We start from the raw sequence: 26,494 nt of genomic DNA, 5'->3' as shown, positions 1-26,494 counted from the left end.
AACTTCGTAGGAATGGTCTTCGGCATTTGAAGTTGAAATCTGCCAATTTTTCAGCAGAATTTCCAACGTTTTCATCATTTTCCACCCAAAGAAGTTTTCAATAAATCATTCACAAGCTGGAAATTGAACGAGATGGCACTTTTAGATATCCATATGTCTTTAAGCATATGTACTAGAGTCTTTTGATATTCAGGAGATGTTCAGAAGTGTCCTGGGAATGGAGGGAATTTAACAAATTCTGGCAAACAAGACAACAGTTTTCGCTTAAAACCTCTCTGCTCATGCTGAGATTGATACATATTTGTTGAAATTTCAGCTGAAAATTTGGCAGATGTCAGTTTCAGATGCCAAAGATCATTCCTACAAAGTTTCAACAGATTCTGGGATGGTAAACCAACCACCTTCACTGAGCTGACATAGACCGACCCTTATAGGTAGAACGGCTTTTCCCGTTAAAACAGACAGACTGACAGGCTAACCAGCAAATAAACCAACAGAGGCACCAAAAACTGGCTATGTTCGTATCCCTTAAACCTGCATTGTAGCGAAAAATGAGCTCTCAGTGAGTAAAAAAGTTACGGGAGCAAGAAACACCCAGAAAACTTGTGGTTCCCTCCATACACAGAGTCTATGCTAAGCTATACTGCTAATCTTATATATTTACTGTACTGACATGAGAGTGGAAGCAATCTTCTAATCTAGCTAGTAGTAATAAAACATTTGGAGTACCTTATTTAAAAAATGTTTAATATTCAGTTCCAACCAGTTCAGTATATTTACAGAAAACTTGTTTTTCTGAACCTTGTAGTTATCTAAACCTTGGTTTTTCAATGCTACAGCAGAGACTTCTTGAATATCAGTTACTATAATTTCTGTGAAGGCATCTGTGAAGTTTGTTTTATCCTGAAAAGGTTTATTTATAGACGTGGAAATAAAAGTTTGAGTCACTCTGACTGCCCGTCACGTGTCTACAAATACTTATGACACATTCTAATTAAATCTGTCAAAATAAAAACTCAAGCTGTAATAACAATCTGACAAGTAAAAACCACAGCAATCACATCGTCATTAGAAACAAATGAAACGTGGAAAACTGCAAAGTGAATCTCATCACGAACAAAAGATAAAACGCCATAATTAGGACGAGTCAGAACAGGTTTGTAGACGACAAAAGCAATTAGAGACGGTCATTAGAATTATATTAGCTGTCAAAGCTGCTTACGATCAGTCACATCTTCTGCACCAACCTGGTTTTAATGGTTATTCATTTTTTTATTAATTGAAAAAACCTGAAATCGACATGTGTAACTTCTTTCCAACTGCCGGCAATACCGGAGACAAAAATGTTGACTAGATATTATAGATTTTAAACTTGTTTCCATATTTGTCTCCTATCAGCTCTGTGTGAGCTCTGCCTGCAGTTCAACCTGAAATTCACTGAATTTTTGTCAGGTGACTGTTGGTCACAACTGGGTCACTAATGGCTTCACTCTTGGGACGAGGAGCACAAAATTTTTAGTATTTTACAGAATCTGGTTAGAGCAGACAGTTTGTTTTACAGATATTTTTTTCTTTCAGCAAACATCTGTACAATAATGATTCTAACGCTAACACAATGATGCAGCTTTTCCACAAACAGTTAAGTGAGAAAATAAAGCAGCGTTTATCATGATTGTGTGTTTTCTTTAGTGTACAAACAGGATGTGAGCAAATTAATGAGTTCACGTTTGTTGGAAACAGTTTAAAACCACAGGCAGGAGATGGTCACACACGGGGCAGCGACGACCTCCTGCAGCAGCTGACTGGCTCCAGGCTGCTGCTACTTTAAAGGATTAGCTTTCTGAGCTGCTAATGGATGCTTTCGGGATGATTTCAGACACAACATGAGCTCTTCTGCCTCCGCACACACACAGAGAAACGAACAACCTCCAGGCCAAACTTAGACGAATAAATGAAAGAGGCGATTGTTTATTCTCACTCAAAATGCCTGGAAGTGGCTTTAACGAACCCAGAGAAGAATGTTGTGGCATCAACAGCTCATTATGCCTTCTTACTGTTTCACTACAACCAAAGGAATGATGCAGCTTTTAATATCTAGAAAGCTTTTTCTCATTTCTGCCAGCATAGAACTTATTCACACATGAACGAAGAGTTAATACATTTTTTTTGCTTAACTTTCACTCTTATCAGTGGATTTAATGCTTAGTTTTCTGCATTATTCCTCTTGCACTATGCTTTGTAAAGCTGAACTAAATTTTTTAGTATTAAACCTCAGAACTCAGTAGTTTCTAGGTGTTTTTTTATGTTGTTGGGCTCATTTTTCACGGCAATATAAAGTCCTGAACCTCTGTAGAAACAGCACAACCAGGACTGGAAGTAATGAAAACTCAGAAATGTCATTTTTGTGCAGTATGATGCCGCTATAATGCCACAAATCATAAAAAAGCTGAATTTCTTTAATTATTCATGCATTTCAAATTGAAAAAAAAACCTGGAATCAACATGTGCAATGTGTTTCCAAGTGCCCATGTGTTACCAATCTTGGAATAAAATCATGTCACTACATATTATAGATTTTAAATTTTTCTCCATACTTGTCTCCTGCATGCTCTGTGTAAACACAGCCTGTAGTTCTACCGAAAAGTCACAGAATTTTTGTCACGTGACTGTTTGTCACAACTGGGTCACTAATGGCTTTCTGGATGTGAGAAAGAGCACAAAATTTTTCTTTTTTTGCAGAATCTATCTAAAGTGCATTGATTGTTTTATACATATTTTTTGTTATTTGCTTTATCTTGTAAATTCATATTTTCTCAGTAAATTCACTGTCTGTAATTTAAGCAAACAGGGAAAATCTTCATTTATTTTTCTCCTTTCAAATAGCAAATATCCGATTTTTTGGCTGACATACATACAGTCAAACTGCGATTTTACAGCTGCACATTTTCAAAAAAATTATTAGTAGTAAAAACGACACACGATCAACAGTTCAACCGAAAAGTTGCTGAATTTCTGTCATGTGACTGTTGGCCACAACTGGGTCACTAAGGGCTTTATATTTGCAATGAGGAGCACAATTTTTTTGTTTTTTACAGAATATAATTAAAGTGTATGGTTTGTTATATACAGATTTTTTGTTGTTTATTTTAGCCTGTCAGTTCATATTATGTCTGTGAATTCATTGTCTGTAATTAAAGCAAAAAGGGAAAATGGCTGAATGTCATTTGCCTTCTTTTTTAATTCTTAATGTATTTTTTTCTTTCAAATAATAGAAAATATCTGTAAAATAAAGATTTTTTAGCTAACAAAAACACACTAAAATGGTGTGATTTTACAGTCACACAAATAAAAAAAGAAATTATTATTAGTAAAAATGACTAACTGCCTGCAGTTCAACCAAAAACTCCCGGAATTTTGTCACATGCCTGTTGATCAGAACTGGGTCACTGATGGCTTCATTGATGCGATGAGGAGAACATTTTTTTTATTTTTTGCAAAATGTGATTTAAGCTAAGGGTTGAATTTTGGTGAATTTTTTAAATCACAATTTTAAGCTAAGATCTGGCTACATTTCCCAATGAAACAACACATCACAGATGAGTAGTTCAAGGATTGTGTTAAAAAGAGAAAATATGACAATTCCTTCAGCTTTTTATTTATATTTTCTGACTCTGAAAAATGGCATAATGTTGGTGATTCTGCCAGCATTAATCACAGTTTACTGATTTAATCTCTAACGCTGTAAGATTCCTTAAAATGTGTCTTTAAGCTGCAACTGTTTCTTCCTTCGTCGTTCTCGTGCAGTTCCAGCACCAGCGTGAACCGAGACGCGCTCTGATAAAAGGCCTCCCTTACACGCCGATGCTAATGAGAAAGCAGCGAAGAAGGCCGGCCATTCTTCCTTTCTGCTCCTTCGGCTCGACTCGAAGCTGTAATTTAGCAGCAGCAGAGCTCAGAGACGTCATGTGAGCTAAAACTGTGGAGGACAAACAGAGCGGTCGCGTTTAAGAGCGAACAGCTGTGATTACTTTGTGCAGACAGAGGCTGCAATTTAGTGTCAGCGCCTGTTTGTAGCGGCCAGCAGATGATTTTTCAGTAGCTGCACGGTCAAATGTGTGTTTAACAAATACACTGCATGCACATTAGATCTGCTGATTTCAGATGTTTGATAAAAGAAAGAGTCTGGTAGTATTTTATACTGCTTTACTTGTCTGTAAAGGAGATGTAAAACTTTAAAAAGGGGTCAAAAAAACTATTACATTAAATACATTTTATAAAATATCTCTCTGATATGTGAAACTGAAAATCTATCATCAAGGGTGCAAAAAAAATAATTAAAAAGTTAAAAAGTTTGGACACTGTAACGTTAAAAAAAACTGTAAAAAAAAAAAGGTGGAAATAATTCAATTTTTATTTGATTTAAATATTCAAACAAAACTCCATAATTTTACATTCAAATGTTGTAAAACAATACATTTCTTTTGTACAGTTTTGACTCATTTGTTGTTGTTTTTTTCATATTCAACCTGTAAAATTAAGATTTTTTTCTGTGATTATATTCTCTCTAATGTAAGCCAACAGTGAAAATCCCAGAAATAACCACTTGTCATTTGCCTGCTGTTTTTAGTTCTTAATATATTTTTTCTTTCAAGTAATAGCAAATGTCTGTAAAATAAAGATGTTTTTTTACCTGATATAAAAGTAAAATGATGCAATTTTCCCGTTCACACACAGAGAAACAGCAAATTTTTATTAGTAAAAATGTAGAATTTGCATGTGGAACATTATTTACAGTGTAAATTTGTAGTTTTAATTTTACTAGTTATTTGAAATTTAACAAAACAATAAAGATCTGTACAATAACATTAATATTATTCCTAAAACTACAGTCAAAAACATTATTTTTTACAGTATAAATGAGCATTTACTGTGCCAAACAAATACACCCTTCACATTATATCCGTTTATTTCAGATTTCTGTAAAAAGAGTCTGGCAATATTTTTTACTACTTTAGTAAAAACAACAACTTTGGAATACTGTAACATTTGAAAACTGCAATAATGGTGAAAATAATTACCTGTTATTTGATTTAAACACTCATACAAAACTCTGTAATTGTACAGTCACACATTTTAAGACTACACCTCTTTTTTATTTATTTATTTATTTTTTTTTTTTTACAGTTTTGGCCCTTTTTTTCCACATTTAACCTGTAAATTCCACATTTTTACATGTTATTTACAGTTCTGAACCATGTTTTTAGCGTTAACATGTAAATTAGTTGTTTATTTTCTGTGACTTTACGCGTTATCATTTGTATTTTATAAAAATCTGCAAAACAACAGCACATTATTCCTAAAATTACAGTCAAAGCTGTTAAAAATGAATCATTTAGTGCAGCAGGAAGGTTTATGTAGGACAGAACCCAAACACACGACGACATGTGGCTCATTGTAATGAAAGAACAGCTCAGTAATCGTCCACTGATGGGTTTTTTAACAACAGCTGAGCTCTGCGGCTCAGAAAAATGAATAAATCCAACCTTAGACACACAAACAACACTTGCAAAGGTAATATTTATTCCATCTTTGCTGTGTTTTAACTCTCTTCCCTGCATGCAGATATTAATACTTTAACTGTTGTGTTTTGCTGCCTTGGGTCATAAATTGCATTTATTGTTAGTCTTTTGTTTTTTACTAAGAGAGATATCTGAATGTTTGATTAGTCTGCTGTTTAAAAACTATGTTTTTATTTGCTTAAAGCTGCTTTAATGGTATTTGTGGCTGCTTGGAGTCTACAAACAGAGCTGGAAACACAGATTTAGGACACGTTTGGAAGACAAAGAACTGCATTATTGGTCTTTTAAGGTCATGTTATCGGCTGCTGGAATGAACTATTTAATCTTTCAGCTCCGTATTTCGTCTCCACCTCATCCTGAAAGGAATATCTGACGCCGTAGCGGCTAAATGCTCCGTTATGTTCACCAGTTGGTTCAGTTTACAGGTTAATAAGGTGGATTATCAGAGCACTAAAGCACTAAAATGGCTGAGAGGAACTGCAGAGTGATAACTCTCTTTGGAAGTCCGTTCATATTTCAGTTCATTCTTTTTTTTAAATTCTCTGAAGGTCTTTTTTCAAAAAGAAGGTGCCACAATTTACACCGTTTATCTGAACCACAATCTGTAAAAATCATGCATTCCTGTATCTTCAAAGCTTAAAGCTGCGATATTTCATTTAAAATTCACATTATTCTACATATCGCACTCACAAATCTTCCAAAAATAAACCAGAAGCCAAAACCAAATTCTCTAAAAGAAAAAAAAAAATCTGCATTCCTTGGTGCAACCATAAAACCATGAGTGACTCAGCTGTGATCCGGAGTCATCTGGGAAAAATTAAGGGACTTTAAGAAAAAAAACGATCAATGAAATTCAACTTTTTTGTTCTTTGTACGATTTATGACATAACTTTGTTAAACTGCACAAAAGACATTTCTCAGTTCTCTCTACTTCTAGTCATGGTTGTTCTCTATAAATAAAGATGCAGGATGTTGTATTGGAGTGAAAAATGAGCCCACAGTGAGTAAAAACATAACAAGAGCAAAAGGTTCAAAGCGTTAATACAAAAAAATACTAGTATGGCATTAAAAATGAACCAAAAAAATCTATTTGCAAGAGAAACAAGTATGAAATGTACTACACTGGTAACATAATTCCTTAAAAGTACCGTCAAAAACATCAGTTTTTACAGCATAAATGAACATTTACTGTAATTAACAAATACAATGTATGCACGTTATATCTGTTTATTTCAGATTTTTGTTAAAAGAATGAGAATGGCAATAATTTCTACTACTTTACAAAAGCCCACCGGCTCCTACAGGAGATGTAAATATTGAAAAATTGGTCAAAAAATATCACTCATACAGGAAAAACAGGAATGGAATCTTGTTTTTTTTCAATATATTTCTTGTATCTTACACTGTAAAACTGAATCAAGTAAATTAAAAGCCAAAATCTACCATCAAGGGTGCAAAAACAGCAAAAAAATGTAACAAAACATAAATGGAATACTGTAAGGTTCAAAAACTGTAATAACAGTGAAAATAAGTGAGTAAAAATGTGACAGGAGGAGCAAAAGGTTCAAAGTGTTAATACAAAAAATACTTGCTTGGAGTTAAAAAAGAACAAAAAAGCATCCTTTTGCAAGAGAAACAAATACGTATGAAATCCAAAAACTGTCGAGGCTGAGGGAAGCCAAATGAAAGACTCTGGCTCAAACTTCATCATTCATTGTGTTCTGTATAAACAAACATCACCAGTGGCATCCGTCCAAACTGCTGAAAACTGGCAGGAATGAATGTGAATTGGACTGCTGGGTAAATTCACTGGAAGATGAGGCTGAATATGAACACCAACTGGTGGAATTCCCTTTAAAGAACACCGTGGATGCATGTAATCTCATGCAGCTGTGCTCTACTGAGTCATTCACAAACAAACAAGAGGTCTGAGACACTTCCGGCGACTAAATGTCTGCAAGAAAGAAACCTCGGTTTTCCACGGAGTCAGGAGACGGAAGTGACTTACTGTCTTTAGGGGCGATGGGGCTGGATGTTCCACCCGCCGAGGTCCTTCCCACCGGGCTGGAATGTTTGGGCCCACGGCCAGGGATCTTCAGTCCGCTGGACTTCAGCATGTTCATTCTACAGGAGCAGCGAGACGCCGGGACCGGAGAGCTCCTCCCTGGTGATGAAGGCTTCTGGTTCAGGCACTAGACGACGGAGTGCTGGCCGTCGCTTTCCATGTTCAGCTGCAGAAGGAGAAAGGAGGGATGAGGCTGGAAAAACTACCAGGAGATGAACGAACCGACAGAGAATCTGAGGGTGTCATCGAAACTCCAACTCAGATTTGGAAGGAGAACAAGAGCACTTTATTCTATTTTTCTATCTTTTACAGTTTCAGCTTTCTTCTTACTGTCAGAAAGGAGATAAATCAACTGTTGCTGGGGTTTTTAGAGTCCCATGCTGTGACCCTTTTTTGCAAATGTATCAAAGTCTCACAAGTTTTTCAGCTCAAAATACTATAAAGACGGTTTGAGTTCTGTTTTAGTTTTAGTGTTTATAGCTTTAAATGAAGCCGAGCTGCTGCTGTCCACACCCCCTTCAGGAAGAAAACTCTCTCTGGCTGACGTTAGTAAAGCATGTGAGACCAACAGTTTTTAGTGTTCTTAAGGTTCCATATTGTGCCTCTTTTCCACAAATTAATAAAACACGTTTCCGGAACGTGATTTTTGATTTTTCAGCTTAAAATACTATAAAGACGGTTAATTTCACCATGGCTGCATAACTCCTGGTTCTCTTCCTGTTCTAAACAGGTTCTTTAAGTATCTGTAGCTTTAAATGAAGCTGAGCTGCTGCCGTCCCCGCCCCCTTCAGGAAGAAGACTCTCTCTGGTTCAAACAAAGCAGGTTACTTTAGTAAAGTAATACGTTTTTTTTAAGTAATGAAGCATGTCCCAAGAATGTGTTTTTTTGATATTTCACCTCAAAGTACTGTGAAGATGGTTCATTTCTCCACGAAATCCTCCTCCAAATTGTCTGTTTTAGTATCTGTAACTTTAAATGAAGCTGAGCTGCTGCTGGCCCCGCCCCCTTCAGGAAGAAAGCTTTTTCTGGTTGACAGAGCAAAACAGTTGAATTCAAGGAAACCAACAAAGACATAAAGGAGTGCGTGAGACCAGGACTTTGTATCGCTTCTAACTTTGTTTCTGAACAATGATTTTACAAGGAAATGCCACTGAACAATTCAACAGATTTAGCATTTTAAAAGTCCTATATTGTGGCCGTTTCACAAATTAATTTAGCATGGCGCCAAAAAATGTTTAATTTTTTTTATTAAATACTATAAAGACGGTTCATTCTACAAAGACTGCATAACTCCTGGTTTAAGTCTTGTTTTAGTTTGAGTATCTGTCGCTTTAAATGAAGCTGAGCTGCTGCTGTTCACGCCCCCTTCAGGAAGAAAACTCTCTCTGTTCAGTGAAAAAAAAAAGTTGACTTTGGTACAGCATGTGAGACCAGGACAGTGTAATGCTTCTAACTTTCTCACCGAGCAACAAATTTACGAGAAACATCACCAAATTGACAGCAGAGATGTTTTTTTAATTAATGTCTTTGGTAAATTTGTCAGAAGACGTTGTGGTTTTAAAATCAGTAGTTTACATCTGGAAATGTAGCATGTAGCTTTAATTGGCCACATTTCAGTCACTTCACACTCATTATGTTATCTGACAACAGCAACAGAAAAATATGTAAATGAAAACAGCTTTATTAGGAATTCGGGTGTATTTAAGTACAGTATACATGAGCACAGAGAGCAGGAGAGAAGCTAACAGATGTAAACATCCACCCAGTTCTTATCAGTTTCAAGTCTGTCTTAAAGTTTTCATCATCTCTGAACGTCCCTCAGCTTTACAGTTTCCACAAAGATCTGATCTGTACCCTAATGTTAGCTCTGCTCTGTACGCTAATGCTAATGTTAGCCACATAAGCCACACAGCATGCTAGCGCTAAGGGTTTTCCTATTGTTGTGGTGACATTGCCATCAATAATAAGAGTAATCCACTAGATATTCAGTTCCTCAGATGGTGGGAGTGCATAAAGACTGTTGTGTTCACTCTTGCAGCCAACAGCAGAACATTTATTTGGTCTTTTTTGTCATTTTTTTGAACCTATAATTTAACTGTTACAAGGTGAATTGAGTCAGTAACTGATTGTACAGAGTGCAGCATAATAATAGAGGAGCATTTATCCAAAGGTTTTCAAATGTTTCCACCTTATCATGACTTGGCTTCATTTTATATTCTGTGTTTACTTTAGACTTGTGCAAGAACTCATACAGCATTTTACCAAAGTTTTGTGTCAGAGCTGCATCGAATCCTCTGAGGAGAATGTAGATAAATCTGAGCTGTTGCAAGACATTTCTGTGTTTTTTTTGTGAAACCCTGGATATTTCTGATTCCACAGACCACTGAAAATCAAACAATCTGAGAAGGAAAGGTCACATCTAGGTAAAAAACATAAACAACTGAACACTAAAGCCCACACGGGGCCAGAAGAAGAAAAAAACACAAGGAATCACTAGCTTAGATGAAATCTTGGTCACCGAATGTGGTTTTTATGCAACTTCCATTCATACGACTGGTCATCCTGATGGGGTTTGTTAGAATTTAAAAATCTGACATACCATCCTCACATTAACATCAATAATGGAGGGAAAAGAAGAAGAAAAACACTGTACATAATCAGCTAAAAAAAACTAGAATCTGTATTTCAATTATGGAAAATTGGGGGAAATTACAGTATTTTTATGAGTTGGTAATTTTCCATTATTTTCTGGCAATATGGAGGCACTTTTTAAATGTTTTTGCTTGTTTTGTTTTGACATATTTTTACAAAAATACTGAGCTGATGAAATAACCAACATTATTTAGTCAACACAGCCCATTAAAACAACGTCTGGAAGCTGAAATGTTCATTAAATTAGGATTTTTATATTGCAGTATTACTGTAAAAACAAAAAAATGGAATATCAAGAACCTTTTGTAGTAATTTTACACATTGTAACATGACTGAAATACACAACAAATGTAAAATATCATTAAAAGTAGTAACAGAGAATAAACTTTCTTATACATTGCTTTTTTATCATTTGATAGGTTAAATTTCAGTTAAATATGAATTAAACGTATTTAATATCTATTTATACATATAAATATATATTTCTAATTGTACATACAGTTACTGACAATCAAAGCTCTACATATTATATATTATCAGTAATTGAATTATTTTACAAGTGAAAATATATTTTTCTTTAAACATTAGAAAGCCAAAAAATCCATGATCACATGGAAAATAAGGCTAAAACCTTATTTAATTATGAACAATTTGGAGAAATTAAAGTAGTTACTTTCTTTTTTTTTTTTTACAAAAAAGTACTGAGTTGATCCAGTTACCAACATTATTTAGTCAACACAATCCATCAAAACAACGTCTCAAACCAGAAATGTTCAGTAAATTAGGATTTTTACACCACAGTATCACTGTAAAAACAAACAAGAACTTTTTCTTGTTTCCATATTTCTGAAATACACAAAAAAGTAAAATAACATTAAAAGCTAGTAAAACCATTACATTGTTCTTTATTTTTCCTGAAGAAAGTTATTGTTTTTGACATAGAAAGGCAGTTGAAATGCAAAGGAATCACAATTTCACAACTATTTTTCTCAATTTAATTTCAGTTTAATACTGTATTGATATATTATTATTATTATTATGTTCTCAACATAACCCATCAAAGCAACACTTACAATCTAAAATGTTCAGTAAATTAGGATTTTTATATTGCAGTATCACTGTAAAAACAAAAAAATGTAATTTCAAGAACGTTTTCTAATAATTTTACAAATTGTTTTCAATATTTTTGAAATACACCAAAAAAGTGAAATAACAATAAAAAGTAGTAACAGAAAACAACTGCACATTTCTTATATTATTCGGGAGAAAATTAAAATGATTGACATAGAAAGACTGTTTAAATACAAATTTAACATAATTTCACAAAATATTTCTTTCTCATTTAATAGGTTAAATTTTAGCTTAATACTGTATTTATACAAATTATTATTGTTATTTATATGATTTAGCCAACTTAACCCATCAAAACAATGTATGGAACCTAAGATGCTTATCTAAATGAATGAATTAGCATTTTATATTGCCGTATCATTGCTAAAACAAACAACTTTTTCTAAAAAAAAAAAACAGATTGTTCTCTGTATTTTAAACACAAAAAAATATAAAATGACAAAAAGTAGTAACAGAGAATAACCATAAAATTTCTTGTTTTTTGCAGTTTTTGACATACAAAGACCGTTTAGATACAAATTTATCATAATTTTACAAGCATTTCTCTCTTAAATTTCAATTTAATACTGTGTGTATATACATATATTATTACTATTATTTATACTATTTCATCAACTTAACCCATCAAAACAATGTTTAGAAGCTAAAATGTTCATCTATATCTGTAAATTAGCATGTTTATGCTGCAGTCAGATCTCTTAAATTACTTTTCTGCTGCCATACTACTAATACCACTACTATTACCACCAGTACTGCTGCTGCTGCCTTAGTGCCCCTGAGCAAACATGGAGCCTGAATTAAACATGGCTGCACAGAGAAACTCCCACAGACCAGAGCTGACATCATGTCTGTCTGTTTCTGACAGCAGCTGGATAACTTCAAGCATCCAGCTGCACCATCCAGAGTGTGTTTTCATCTCCACATGTGTCACTTTTACTTAACTGAATATTAATACCAAAGCTTTAGTGCTTTATTTAGACCTTTCCTGGTCAACTTAGCAATGTGAGCAGAGCAATAATATGAGTGAAAGCCAATGTAGGCCGATGCCCAAGTGGAGCATGGCCTACAAATCATGGCCCAGAGCCCGTTAAGAAGATATAATGCTGTTAGAGGCACAATAAACAGCACATCTGGCTGAGGGTTTCAAGCTGGACGCTGTGAATTAGAGGAAGATTTAAAGCTCAGCTCGATTTCCTTCTTATTTACACTCATCCAGGTGATGGAAAAAAGGGAGATTTTTATATTTTTAGAGCAATCAATCACCTCATCACACCCCCAAAGCTGCCTGGAATGATAGTAAATTAAGTGGAAATAACAATAAGGCCCCTGAAGTGAATGATGTCTGCTGGCTTTTCTGCATCAAGGCCTGGATTCGTTTTTATTCCAATCCGCACCTGATTCCGGTGAAAACACGCCGGGAGGATGAGATAATGCGCACCTCAACAACACGCACAGACACACAAAAACATGTAACACAACGCCAGTTTGATCCATTGTTGTAGCGACTGCGGCAACGTGGTCTAGACTGTCCTTCACTTCCACCCTCTGCGGGCTCCGACTGGAGAGAAAATGGCACAAAAAGGCAAAATGCGCAAAACGCACGAAAACACTCACCTTTGCTGTGAGGGAAAATTCAGCTTCCGAGGAGGCGTCGGGCAACTTTCAGCGTCCTGCCGGGGGTGAATCGGGGGGGATTTAGCTGCTGCCACTCCCTGGGATGCAAATATGGATGCTGAGCAGAAACTGGAAGGGAGAGTCAGCGTGGATCAGCAGATGATGGCAACAGCAGGCAGCAGCGCGCCGGTGATGGTTTTAGCTCGTAGCCTGCCGGTTCCTCTCCCAGCAGTAGGATGGTGAGGGCTAAAGCGGCCGCAAGAGCGGAGATAATCGGCATACACGGCCGCTTTAGGAGCCCAACTCTGGCTCGCAGCTCCGGAGCGTCTCCGAGGCGAAAGTCAGCATCAGGAAAAAGCAACTTTTTCACGCTGGTTAAACGCAAATTCCCAGATATTTCCGATTCCTTAGGCCCTCTCCTCTTCTCTTGTCGGTGTTCCCACAGTAAGTGTGGATTTGTTGCCTCCCTCTGACTCAGCCCACCGGCTACACTGAACAAAGGGGCTGGGAAGCAGAGCCTCCTGGGGGAAAGACGGGGCAGACTGCTCATCGCTGTGACGAACCACGTTTGAAAAAATGCCAGTTTAAGCTCAACCGCGTGTATCCGTGAAAATTAGTCATTGAAAAAGCACTACTTGGTGCTGTTTCCAGTGACGTGGCGTACTCTAATATTCGGCGTAAATAAAATCCCCAGAGCAACACTCTCCGCACTGATATTCAACATTTAAGAAGCTTCTCCTTGTGTTCTTTCACTGCCTCTGACAGGGCGCGTACACCGAGGAGAATCACGCGTACAAGTTAATTTTGGCACAATTAAAGAATTGTTTAAACCATTATACACATGCCGGTTTGCAAAGAAGCATCTCATGTTTTAAAAATAAGTCCGAATTCCTAAAATGCCAAGTATATTTTGACAAGAAAAGTAGGAAAACTTTAAATAGAGCAAATTCTAAATGGAGTTTGGCGTGTTTGAGGTCGACCCCCGGCAAGCTGTAGGTGCAGACAGAACACTGGCAGGTTGGAGATGTCTGAGACATTTTGTAGGTATGAAGGAATTACAAGGCCAGCTGTGGGCAACACGTGAACCCCGTGACACGCGTGGGCACTTCATTCTTGTCGTTTTCTGATGGAGTAGGCGCGGCCAGACCGATTCTGGTGTTCCGGCTGGACTCAAAGCGCTCTGATTGGTCAGCGGACCGAGAAGTGAAGTTTAAAGCAGCTATGATTGGTCAGCTCGCCCTCAGGTGGGCGGGCCCGGTTTGACAGCTGTGCCGCCAAACAGAGACGTCTGCTGCTGCACGAAACACACTTATCCAGTCCAGTAATGTCAGATATGATTATTCTGTCAGATTCCAACATGATAGATGCCATTTTACATATACTCGCAATTATTCAGAAAGTTTTATGTCTCACTGTTTGTTCTCCAGATGTTTCAGACTATTTCAAGAACAAATTCACAGAAAGGTCTCAGAAAAACACTTTAATAGTTCATTTACTGGCTTCTAATAAAGACGTGAGTTTACTGTTTACACCAAACAGACAAACTTGGATTTTTTTTTCAGAAATCTGTACGTTTGTCTTCTATATATCTTCTATATATTTGAGTAATTTTATAGTTTCTGAGTATCTATTTACAAGAAGTCCATCTAAATATGTAACTTTGATACACATATTTGAGTTTTTATGGTTTTAATTTAATGACCAAAGAGGAACTTGAAGTTATAACCCAAAGCACGATGCTACCCTGCTTCAACCCTTTAAACCTCTATTTTGTAAAAATTCAACCTGAAAAAAAACATCTAAAGTTAGTCAAAACAGCTCCAATACTTTAAGGTCAAAATGAATATTGTTGTCCTCTGTGGATCGGAGATATTTGGGAGAATTTCGAGTCTCTATTTTCTGTAAGGCTGGTTCAGGTTCAAAGTTGGAGCCAGTGCCCGACTTGGCACCTTTTTTTTGTTTTTCCACAAACGGTGCTCTTTCTCCGGGCTCCAAACACTGGGGCTGTTTCTGGCCACAACTCGTTGCTGGGCCAGAGGTGGCCAGAGTTGAGAACGGAGCATGTCACGGGCAGGGGGTGGGGTTACGGTGACGGCGGAAACACAGAAGCACCATTTTTTTTAAAAACACAGCAGAGAAGCAGCAGCTCATTTTGTGTGCTCGTTTTTGTTTTGTGAGACATTTTTATATTTCGCAAATGGAGCATAAGAACAAGCAGTGGATGGAGGAGGAGACCCAGTGCTTCCTGACACTATGATCTTCATCTGAAGTGGAGGCGAAGTTAGAGGAAGCCACCAGGACGAAGCTGATTTTCCAAGGAATCCAGAGGGAGATGGAGGTAAATGGCTACGAGCGGAGCCTTGACCAGCAGCTCAACAAACTGAAAAAACTTTAAAAAATAGATTACAGAGACCAGAGGAGGGAGCTGGGACGCAGTGGCAGTGGAAGGCCAAAAAAAGAGTCCGCATTTCAAACTCCTGGACTCTGTGCTAGGAGACCAGTGTTCAAGATTAACTGGTGTTCCGATCAACTAGTGATATTCAGTGAGCGAGGCAGCTGTTACAACAGCAACACATAGCATAGGTGACTGTACCGATGCCTGTTCAACATACACAGACGTCAATAAACTGTACCGAAATGTTCTTGTTGTCAGCTTTAACATTGTCGTTACTGCTCTGTTTGGACTCACGGCTGTTCATAAAATAAGAATGAATAAAAACAGACCAAATAGGATCGTCTTGCTGAGTTGTTCCACGCTAAGTTCTATCTGCAGATTCCCTCTCAGGCTAAAAACTACCTCTTCACTGACCACCTTTACATTTACTTGTGACTACCAATAGCTGTGAATAATTTTTTTTTCCTTTTTATTAGCTTTATTTGACAGGTAAGTAGAGAGACAGATGGAAAAGTAGGGAGAAAAACCTGCAGCAAAAAGCCTTGAGCTGGAGTTGAACTCAGGCCGCTGCGTCGGGTTTATCTTCCTGTTTATAGATCACCTGTTTAGTCACCTGAGCTCATGTCCCAGTATATGTGACATACTGAAAGGAATTGGTGTCTTTTCTCAATGGCATGTCAGTTTAGAGTAGTTTGACATAACAAAGTTCTACTGCTGGTTTGAACTAGCCTAGCCGTGCTAGACCCAGCTCTGAAGACACAAGGGTCTAGGAACTCTGGACAGGGAGGGAGGCGGGCTAAAAGGTTGTCTTTCAAATCACTCTGCAGCAATTGGGTAGGTATACAACCAATCAGCGCAACAAATAGGCTGACGGAGTTCCTAGAGCGCCGGAAATCGGAGGATGCGGGAGTTCGGTGAAGCCTTATTTATACAGTCAATGGGTGAAGCTCAAGTATATTAAAGACATGTTAACCGAAAGATTATTCAGAGTTGGTGCTAATGGAGCTCAACGACTGTTGTTTTTGTTGTCGACCCTGGCAGAGAATTAAATTCGTTGCCGTGGGTTGTCTAGCGCTGCTAGGCTAGTTGTTTCCGGTTGTTCCTGTCAGAATCGTCGCGCCTCTGTCGTCACTTAGTTACGCCCGCCTTCTGACTCTACATTTCATGGTGATTCGTTGGCCAGTTTTAGGAGCATCCAACCTTGAGGCTTACCGAGGGTAACGTGACCTACCCTGGCAGAGAATTAAATTCGTTGCCGTGGGTTGTCTAGTGTGGCTCGGCTATGTTTGAACATGAATGTCCTGTGAATTTTGCTAAATTGCTGCATTTCAAATCCAATACGTTAAATACTGCTGGGCTGTTTTGGTAAAATTGTGACGTTTGTGTTATTTAAATAAGACAGTGTAGCTACAATGTGATCTAAACCTGCCAATACTGTATCAATATATTATTGCTATACTGCAACACTTCGGCATTCTGTTATCACTGGGCTTGGTAAACTTCATGTTAAATAACGTACACTGTGTGCTGGTCTCCTGTCTGCTGCTTTAACAGGTTTTAACAGTAAACAGAGGTCGCAGCTCCAATGGTTCCACAGCCTATGTTCCAACCACAGTGACGTAGTTTTCCTTTCATGTAGCCTGACGGCGCATGACTTTTAAAATGAGAACGCCTCTTATTTCCAGTTATTTTGTTGAGACCAAGATGTATAGAACAGCAGAAATCTCATTTTATAGACGAAGTTGTCCCATTGTTTATTTCCTGGTCAGTAGGTAGGGGGTCCTGAAAAGCCACGCCTATGAAACATCTGTCTCAGAAACCCAGCTATCACCAGTTGATCGGAACATCAGTTAATCTTGAACACCGGTAGCAAGCTTCCAGATGGCAATTGTGATCCACTTTCAGACTGGGACGCACAAGCCATAGTTTGTGTCCTTTTTCGCCAAGATGTCTCTGGTCTGGTCGCAGATGTACTGAAATGACTCCCGGGACATGCGGAAGTTTTGTACAAACTGTTATGCACTGAAGTCCGAGACAATCGTGTCCCACCAGTAGCGTGACTGTGGATGTGCCCAGGCAACAGGCGATCTCCGCCTCGCAATCTTCCATAAAAACATCTGAAAAGATAAACATATATATTTAATCAACTTATTGCGCTTGTTTAACCACTAAGTAATCAATGCACGCGTAGTCGAAGGTAAGTAGCTCAGCTAACGCTAGTACGTTTACTGTTAAGTATCGAAATGTAATTACCTTTTTTCTCAAATGTAATCGCCGGGCAGTGCCATGGCGATGCCGATGGGTAATCCCTATCAGATAGATATGCTGTTTATAGATCGCACGGAAGACTAGAAAAGCCAGAAACACCACTCCGAGGAGGTCCTCCATTGTTGTCGTTGTGTGGGCTTCCGTACGGCGCGAATGTTGTTGAACGGCTACGTACGCAGTGACACCATGATGCGGCCCCACCTTGGCTCCTTGCCCATGGAAAAGTAAACCAGTTTTTGGAAGGCACGAGATTTGAACCCAAATAGCGCCAACACTTACCTTGAACCAAGGTTCTCACTTGGTTCTCTTTGGTGGAAATGAGTCTTGTGCCTCCATCTTCAGGCCATAGTGAGATCTGAAAGACTCCTCGGAGAGTAAATGGCATCCTTAGTCTGTAATCGCTGATGGTTTTGAAGCTGTTTTTAAAACTCTCAGTGGGAACTCGGGCAAATTTGATGAAACAGAAATGAAGCACAACAAATCCTACACCCGTTTCAATCACACTAACACCAGGCAGCCTCTTCACTGAATGTGCAGAAATTTTAACAACATATTTCCTGGTGGCATTAAAGGAAACACCATGAAAACTGTTGATACACTCAGTATGAGCCCACAATAACACAGGACATGTTGATTTCATGGCAATTACTTTGACAGAAATGTAAAATGTGTTGATCTTTTCTTGTTGTAAGTCAATCTTAAAGCTGCACTCACTGATATTATCTTCTTAACAGTGTGTAAAATTACTCTGTAATGTTAAAGATGTTGCACAAGATGAACCCAAAGAGAATCTTTATCAACCTGCAAAGAAGAATGCCAACATCTTTCACTTCATTTGGTTTTATTTCCTGGAGCTTGGCTGATTTTAGTGAAAAAGCTCTGGTAACTTCACAGTGAGTTTGTTATTCTTGGTTCAGTCATGACATAATAAAGCAGAGAGATCCACACAGGAACAAGTAAATAAGGGAAATTCAGGAATCAGGAAAACAGACATCAATGAATATGAACCTAAAATTACATGCAACTTAAACTCAACAAAACCAAACCAAATGATGTTTTGCTTATAGTAAGATTCAAGTAATAATTAGTAAACCAGTCTGGCACCGTGTTTATTAATATATAATTACGATGTTCATGTTTTATTTGTTGTAAAGTAGGTGTCCCTCATGGATCTATTTCAGGACCATTTTTATTTAGTATATGTAATGATTTTCCTCAGCTGTGTCCAGATGATACTGTGATTTATACTCGTGCAATCTGACAGCTCCAATAAACCCAGTGTTAGCTGCAAAATGTTCTTTAGACTGTACATGAGTAGGAATCACAGTTTCATCACCATACATTTGGACAATAACATCTGGACACAGATGAGGAAAGTCATTATATATACTAAATAAAATAGACCTTTAGGTGTCCTTCAAGTATCTATCTTTGGACCAATTTTATTTAGTATATATATATATATATATATATATATATATATATATATATAGATAGATAGATAGATAGATATACATATGAAGGGTTTGGAAGCAGAGTGGTCTAACCCACTTTCTAAGTTTTTGAGAAAAATGGGTTCAGAATTCAGTGTTTTCAAGAATGGTCTAACATTCGAAGTGCCACTGTAACACTATATTTGAGTTGTGGGTTAGATGACTTTGCCTCTTAAATCTGGACAATAAAATATTACAGAAATTATATAAAACTCAGGATTTTTTGTGGGATAGACCATTCTGCTTCTAATGCCCTCATATAATGACTTTTCCTAGAGTGTGTCCAGATATATGCTGATACTGCAATGGACACCGTGTTTATTGCCGCTCTTTGTTGCAAAATGTTCTTTCAATCGTACATGAGTAAAAATCACAGTATCATCAGCGTACATTTGGCCAATAACATCTTGACACACTTGAGCAAAATCATTATATTTAATAAATAAATTTGATCTTAAAATAGACACTTGAGGGACTCCTAAAGACCATTTTTGTTGATGATGCTGTGATTTTTACTTATGTATGATCTAAAGAACAAGCTGCTGTTAGATCATACATGAGTAAAAACCACAGTATCTTCAGCGTAAATCTAAACACACTTGATGAAAGTCATTATATACACTAAATAAAACTGGTCTTAAAATATATCCTTGGGGGACACCGAAAGACCAACTTTAAATAGTATATCTACAGTAATGACTTTCCTCAAGAGTGTCCAGATGTACGCTGAAGATACTGTGGCTTTTACTCATGTATCATCTAAAGAACATATTCCAGTCGACCCCGTGTTTATTGCAGCTGTTAGACGGTACATGAGTAAAAAACACAGTTTCATCACTCTATATCTGAACACACTTGAGGAAAGTCATTATACATACTAAATAAAACTGGACCTTCAATAGATCCATGAGGGACACCGATAAAATTGTTTTATTTAGTATAGATCTAATGACTTTCCTCATGTGTGTCCATATGTACACTGATGATACTGTGATTTATACTCATGTACGATCTAAAGAACTTTTTACGACTCACATCGTGTTTATTGCAGCTGTTAGTTGTAAAATGTTCTTAAGATCATACATGAGTAAAAATCCCAGTATCATCAGCATATATCAGGACAATAACATCTAGACACACTTGAGGAAAGTCATTAAAGTAACCCTGAAATAGATACTCGAGGGACACCTAAAGACCAATTTTATTTTCGTGCATATAATGACTTTCTTCATGTGTGTCCAGATGTTATTGTCCAGATACACGCTGATGATACTGTGATTTATACTCATGGTCTTAAAATAGATCATTGAGAGACTCTGACTGTATAACTAGTAAATGAGGAACAGTTCTTGTACATTGTTTTTGTCTTCTCGAAGTAGGATTCTATCAAGGCAGGACAGAGCAAAAAGACTTCTTAGGTAAGCAGAGATGAAAATGTCGCAGATAGTAATAAACTTATTTTGAAGATGACTACACTGTATTGGGGCCCCAGTAAATTCCTGTAGATATATATGTATATAGATTAATTCATATTTTCTGCTAAAAATATATTCTCTTGTCTACATTTCACCAACTTTTGAGGCCTCTACCATCAGTCGGACTTGATGTGTGTCAAGTTTAGCAAGACGAAGTTCACATTTTTTCGCTATTTTGTCCAAACGGTGATGTGGACTAATTCATAGCACCATGAAAAGCAGTGTGAACATGCTGTATATGTTGTTATTGTATGTGCAAAGGTAAAAGCTGCTTCTGTTTGTCTTCACGTTAAAACTGAACATGTGCTTTGTTGTTCTGAAGGATAGCAAAGCACAATTTACAGCTGGTTCCCTGCTGTCTCTTGTGGTTATGAACCATGATGTAGAAATTCTACAAGAAGAGCAAGCATCCATCAGAGTGAATATTTGCTATAAAACATACATATCATACTCCTAGCAGGTACAAAAGGGTGGTCTGTCTTTCTGAATTTTGCTGAACTGTTACACAAATTTTTGATCGCTAATAAAGCAAACAATGGTTTCACAGACTTACTTGTGTTGGTTTATCATCCATTCTTCCTCCCTGAAACTGAGCTTCTCTGATTGACATCCACAAGAGAGAAAAGATAAGAACTCCTCTGCACACCGAGGTCAAGCTGCCTCCTCAGCACTGACTGAGTGGATGAGCAACAAACCTTCACATAAAATGGCACACAGTTAAAATACAGAGATACTGCAGACATAAAATGTGAATTTCAGCAGTCAGATTTTACAATCAAGCCTGCTCCCAGTAGTTTCTTTTCAGCCATTTACAAACTGTGCAATAGGAAATGTAAATAATGTCGCTGTGCAATTTCAAAAAGTTTTACTGTAAATACCGCTTCTTTTCTTTTCTTTTCTTCTTCTGAAGAAAATATTCTTATTTATATATGCATGCACTGTGTGCTGCAATCTCTCTTTTATTCATTGTCCTATCTGCTGCTGTACAATTTCCCAGCTGTGGGATTAATAAAGGTTTAATCTAAAATAAGGAATTCCCATCATAAATCACACACAAACACAAATCTTAGCAGCCTGCTGTTGTCCATAAAGTCATTACCAAACAGTATTTGCACTTTAATAACCAGTGGCCTCTGGTGAAGGGAGAAAAATCTAAATTAATTTAGAAAGAGCAGCCGTGTTGGAACTGCATGGAACATAAAAATTTGCCGAATGCAATGCAAAAAAAGCATAATTTAAGAGGGTGTAGTTTCTTCTACTCACCACTAGATGTCAGTAAATGTCAATGAAGGAGTCAAATATGTTCATTAAAGTCAGACCAAGTGAAGAGGTAAAAAAAATACTTCATTTTTCAGTGAATTATAATGTGAGAAAGAAAAAGTACTGACTTAAGAAATTAAACCACTTACAGTGGTATGCAAAAGTTTGGGCACCCCTGATAATTTTCAAGATTTTCCTTTATAAATCACTGGTTGTTCAGATCAGCAATTTCAGTTAAATGTATCATATAGCAGACAAACACTGTGATATTTGAGAAGTGAAATGAAGTTTATAGGATTTACAGAAAGTTTGCAATAATTATTTAAACAAAAGTAGGCAGGTGCATAAATTTGGGCACCACAACAGAAAAATTACATCAATATTTAGTAGATCCTCCTTTTGCAGAAATAACAGCCTCTAAATGCTTCCTAAAGCTTCCAATGAGGATCTGGATTCTGGTTGAAGGTATTTTTGACCATTCTTCTTTACAAAACATCCTCAGTTCAGTCAGGTTTGACGATTTCCGAGCATGGACAGCCTGCTTTAAATCACACCACACATTTTCAATAATATTCAGGTCTGGGGACTGAGATGGCCATTCCAGAACGTTCTACTTGTTCCTCTGCATGAATGCCTTAGTAGAATTTGAGCAGTGTTTAGGGTCGTTGTCTTGTTGAAGTATCCAGCCCCGGCGCAACTTCAACTTTGTCACTGATTCTTGAACATTGTTTGCAAGAATCTGCTGATACTGACTGGAATCCATGCAATCTTCAAACCTTCAAACAAGATTGCCAGTACCTGCAGTGGCCACACAGCCCCACAGCATGATGGAACCACCACCAGATTTTACTGTGGGTAGCAAGTGTTTGTCTTGGAATGCTGTGTTCTTCATCCACCATGCATACCACCCCTTGTTATGTCCAAATAACTCCATTTTAGTTTCATCAGTCCACAGCACCTTATTCCAAAATGAAGCTGGCTTGTCCAAATGTGCTTTAGCAAACGTCAAGCAACTCTGTTTGTGGCATGTGTGCAGAAAAGGCTTCTTCCGCATTACTCTCCCATACAGCATCCCCTTGCACAAAGTGCGCTGAACAGTTGAACGATGCACAGTGACACCATCTGCAGTAAGATCGTGTTGTAGGTCTTTGGAGCTGGTCTGTGGGTTGAGTCTGACTGTTCTCAGCATACTTCGCCTCTGCTTATCTGACATTTTTCTTGGCCTGCGACTCCAGGCCTTAACTAGAACTGTGCCTGTGGTCTTCCATTTCCTTACTATGTTCCTCACAGTGGAAACTGACAGCTGAAATCTCTGAGCTAGCTTTTTGTTTCCTTCCCCTAAACCATGATGTTGAACAATCTTTGCTTTCAGGTCATTTGACAGTTGTTTTGAGGCTCCCATGTTGTCACTCTTCAGAGGAGATGCAAAGAGGAGAACAACTTGCAATTCCACCTTAAATACCCTTTCTCATGATTGGCTCCACATGTGTATGTAGGTCAAAGGTCAATGAGCTTACCAAACAAATTTTGTGTTCCAATAATTAGTGCTAAAGCTATTCAAATCAATAAAACAAGGGTGCCCAAATTTATGCGCCTGCCTACTTTTGTTTAAATAATTAATCCTATAAACTTCATTTCACTTCTCAAATGTGTTCGAAGGACAGTACAGAAATTTAGAATAGAGCCACAGTACCCCTCTGAACACTGTGAAAAGTAGATTATCTTGTTAAAACAAAATACGAAAATTTCATCATTTGTCAGAGTCAGAAAAACTGAAAAAAGGGATGTTCTCAACTTAGAATGAATCATGTGCATCCAAATCTAAGCTTAAACCTTACCCTTTTATGTCAAAATCCCTTTATTCTGCATGTTTTTTTTTTCATTTTTACAAACCAAATTCTGTTAATTAAAAAAATAAATAAATAAATGAATAAAAATACTGTGCTTACTGGCTGTGATGGCCGTAACCATGAATATCTATAACCACAGTAACTACTTCAGTTTAAGTTGAAACTGTCACATTTCACACACAAAAATAACACATCAATTAACATTTAAAGTACTTGAGTTGTATTTGAAGAGTTCATTTGCAAAAACAGATAACTCCGTTTTGATAAATTGCCAGAAAACCTTATATTTTATTGTTTACTTGAGATAATGTCAATCAAACTGAAGATTTGACTCAGTAGAAAAATACATGACAAAATATAGAATAAATAAATTATGTTATTATTATTATTATCTAAAGTAAACAATAAAAATGAGTTTTCTGAAAATTTATAAAACGGAGTTATCTGTTTTTGCAAATGAACTCTTCATTTGTAGCTAACTTTTGCACATTCACCTTATTCTGCTGGAAATGCTGAATGTTTTTAAATGACTGCTTTCATACCAGCTTTTTCATTTCTTGTGAAATCAATTCATAGAATAATGATCTATGAAGATACTTAATCAAATTCACTTTATTCAATGACTCTCTTTTAAAGCTTTACTTTTGATCTATCCGGATTCTGTAAAAAACAAAGAACTCTGCACTTACTGGCAAAACCGTGAAGGTATTTGTGACTCAGCTGTGACCGGCAGTCATGTAACAAAACTTCAGGGACTTTTCAGCTGAACTGAGGTGAACTGGTTCTCACAAAGCAGACACAAGAAAGTAGTAGTAACATATAAATAGCATGTGGAGTCACCATTTTTCCCATCATTGGTAACATCTGTGGCCACGAAGAGAAACCTTTTCTGTAAGTGAAATAAATAACAATGAAATTCAACTTTCTTTCTTTTTTATCTTTACTTCTAGTGTTGGTTGATCTGTTCCATAGAGGTGCAAGACTTTTTATTACAGTGAGCAAAAAAAGTGACAAAATCATAAAATTAAATACAAAAGCCTTTATGTTGTCTTTGTTATGCTTTTAACATGTATCCATTGATCCATCCATTAAATCATCCATCCTTTCATCCATCCATCCATCCATCCATTGCATACGACAAAATCTGTGACATGAATAAAGTTTTCTATCCAGCTCCCTCTGTTCAACATTGCAGTTAAAAGCTCTTTGCCTTTCATACCCGTGTCTTCTTCTAGCACCTTGTTTAATGTTGTTCTAGGCCTGCCGGCCTTCTGATAGTATCAGGTTTCCATAGCAACAACCAGCTGCTTCATTGTGTCTCACCACATGTCTAGTCAGGGCTAGTCTTCGTTGCCTAATGATGGTTGACAAGCGAAGATGTGAGCCATATAGCAACTTGTTGGTGAGGTGTGATTTCCAGGAGATGTTTTACACCATCCATAACTTTCTGGTTTAAGTCCCATTGATTCTATTTGAGAGTGTTTTTGTTAATCACCAGGAGCCGAATCCATAAAGAAAGATGAATTCCACTGATGCCTTGACGGTGACTGACGATGCTGGGTGAAGCTGCGTGAACTTTGTCTTTCCAGCATTCAGGAAGAGTCCAGTCTGTCTTGTTTCCTCGCTCTGCCTGACGCAGTTGGTTCTCTGCTTCACTGAGAGTGTTTTTGAGGAGGGCAATGCCATCTGTGAATGCAAGTTCTGGGGGTCTTCTTCAGGGTGTCTTCTACTTTGACGTCGCTAAAGGGTCAGACCATCGGAGAACAAGATTGCATTCCTCAGTGTATAGTCTAAGCAGATGATGAAGAAGAAAGGTGCGAGAGGGTCTTCTTGAAGTACTCCATCCATCATCCATCCATTAATCATCCATCCATCCATTGTCCGTCCGTCCGTCTATTAATTATCCATCGAACCATCCTTCCATCCATCCATCCTTTCATCCATCCATTCATTTATTAATCATCCATCATCCATCCGTCCATCCATTCATCATCCATTCAATTATACACCCATCCATCCATATTACAAGCAGAATGTGCTCTAAGTGTATGTACATTTCATCCATCCATCCATCCACCCACTAATTTTTCATTTTTTTGTAAAATAAATAACCACAGGCATTCAACTATTTTGGTTGTTTGTTGTTGTTCTTTATGACATTCTACCTGTGTCAAACTGCACAAAAGACATTTGTGTTGGGTACAGAGGCCAAAACAAAAAAAGTCCTGTATGTGAGTTGTAAGGTTAATTTATACTATAGACATAATTGTGTTTTTGTTCTTCTTTTCTTCTCCTGGAGACCCAAGCTTGACCCTGTTCAACACCTCTGGGATAGACTGGCCCAACATGGGAACAATGCAGTCATTTCCCAACATCTCCAACAAACATGGAGGCTGTTAAAGCATCAGATTAACTCTCCTGGTTATGGAATATCATATTAAGCATTTACATAAGGTTGCGATGTTAAGATGTCCACCTATGTTTGGTCATATAGTTCATGTGTAGCCACTTTTTACAGCGATTCACAAACGAACACCACAGAAAGTTTGATGTTTTCTGATTCTTTTCATTCATTCACTGTAACTGACCACAACAGCATAACAAAGGGGTCACGTTCTACCTCATTAATATGCAGCATGTCCACATAAAGCCCCTCTGTGGCTCGTAAATAATGCCTCAGTGTTTTCCAAGTGTGTGGACGTTGCCCTCTC

General features: G+C 37.4%; 1 protein-coding gene across 3 annotated transcripts in view; it reads right to left on the bottom strand.

Moving 5' to 3' along the window:
* Nucleotides 1–13,789, bottom strand: part of clip2 (CAP-GLY domain containing linker protein 2) — a 75,755-nt gene extending 61,966 nt beyond the window's left edge. For 2 of the 3 annotated variants that reach the window (XM_022215405.2, XM_022215406.2), the window contains exons 1-2: nucleotides 13,043–13,789; nucleotides 7,588–7,810 (exon numbers count right to left, since the gene is read on the bottom strand). In XM_022215405.2, coding sequence (XP_022071097.2) covers nucleotides 7,588–7,702 — 115 coding nt within the window. In that variant the 5' untranslated portion in view covers nucleotides 7,703–7,810; nucleotides 13,043–13,789. The remainder of the gene's footprint in view (nucleotides 1–7,587; nucleotides 7,811–13,042) is intronic. The other variant, XM_022215407.2, reaches the window with a different exon arrangement.
* Between the last annotated feature and the right edge of the window lie 12,705 nt (nucleotides 13,790–26,494).

This window comes from Acanthochromis polyacanthus, chromosome 17, assembly GCF_021347895.1.
Source record: "Acanthochromis polyacanthus isolate Apoly-LR-REF ecotype Palm Island chromosome 17, KAUST_Apoly_ChrSc, whole genome shotgun sequence".
Classification (NCBI taxonomy): Eukaryota; Metazoa; Chordata; class Actinopteri; family Pomacentridae; genus Acanthochromis; species Acanthochromis polyacanthus.
Note: the sequence above shows the minus strand (reverse complement) of the source record. Positions and strands in the feature narration are given on the sequence as shown.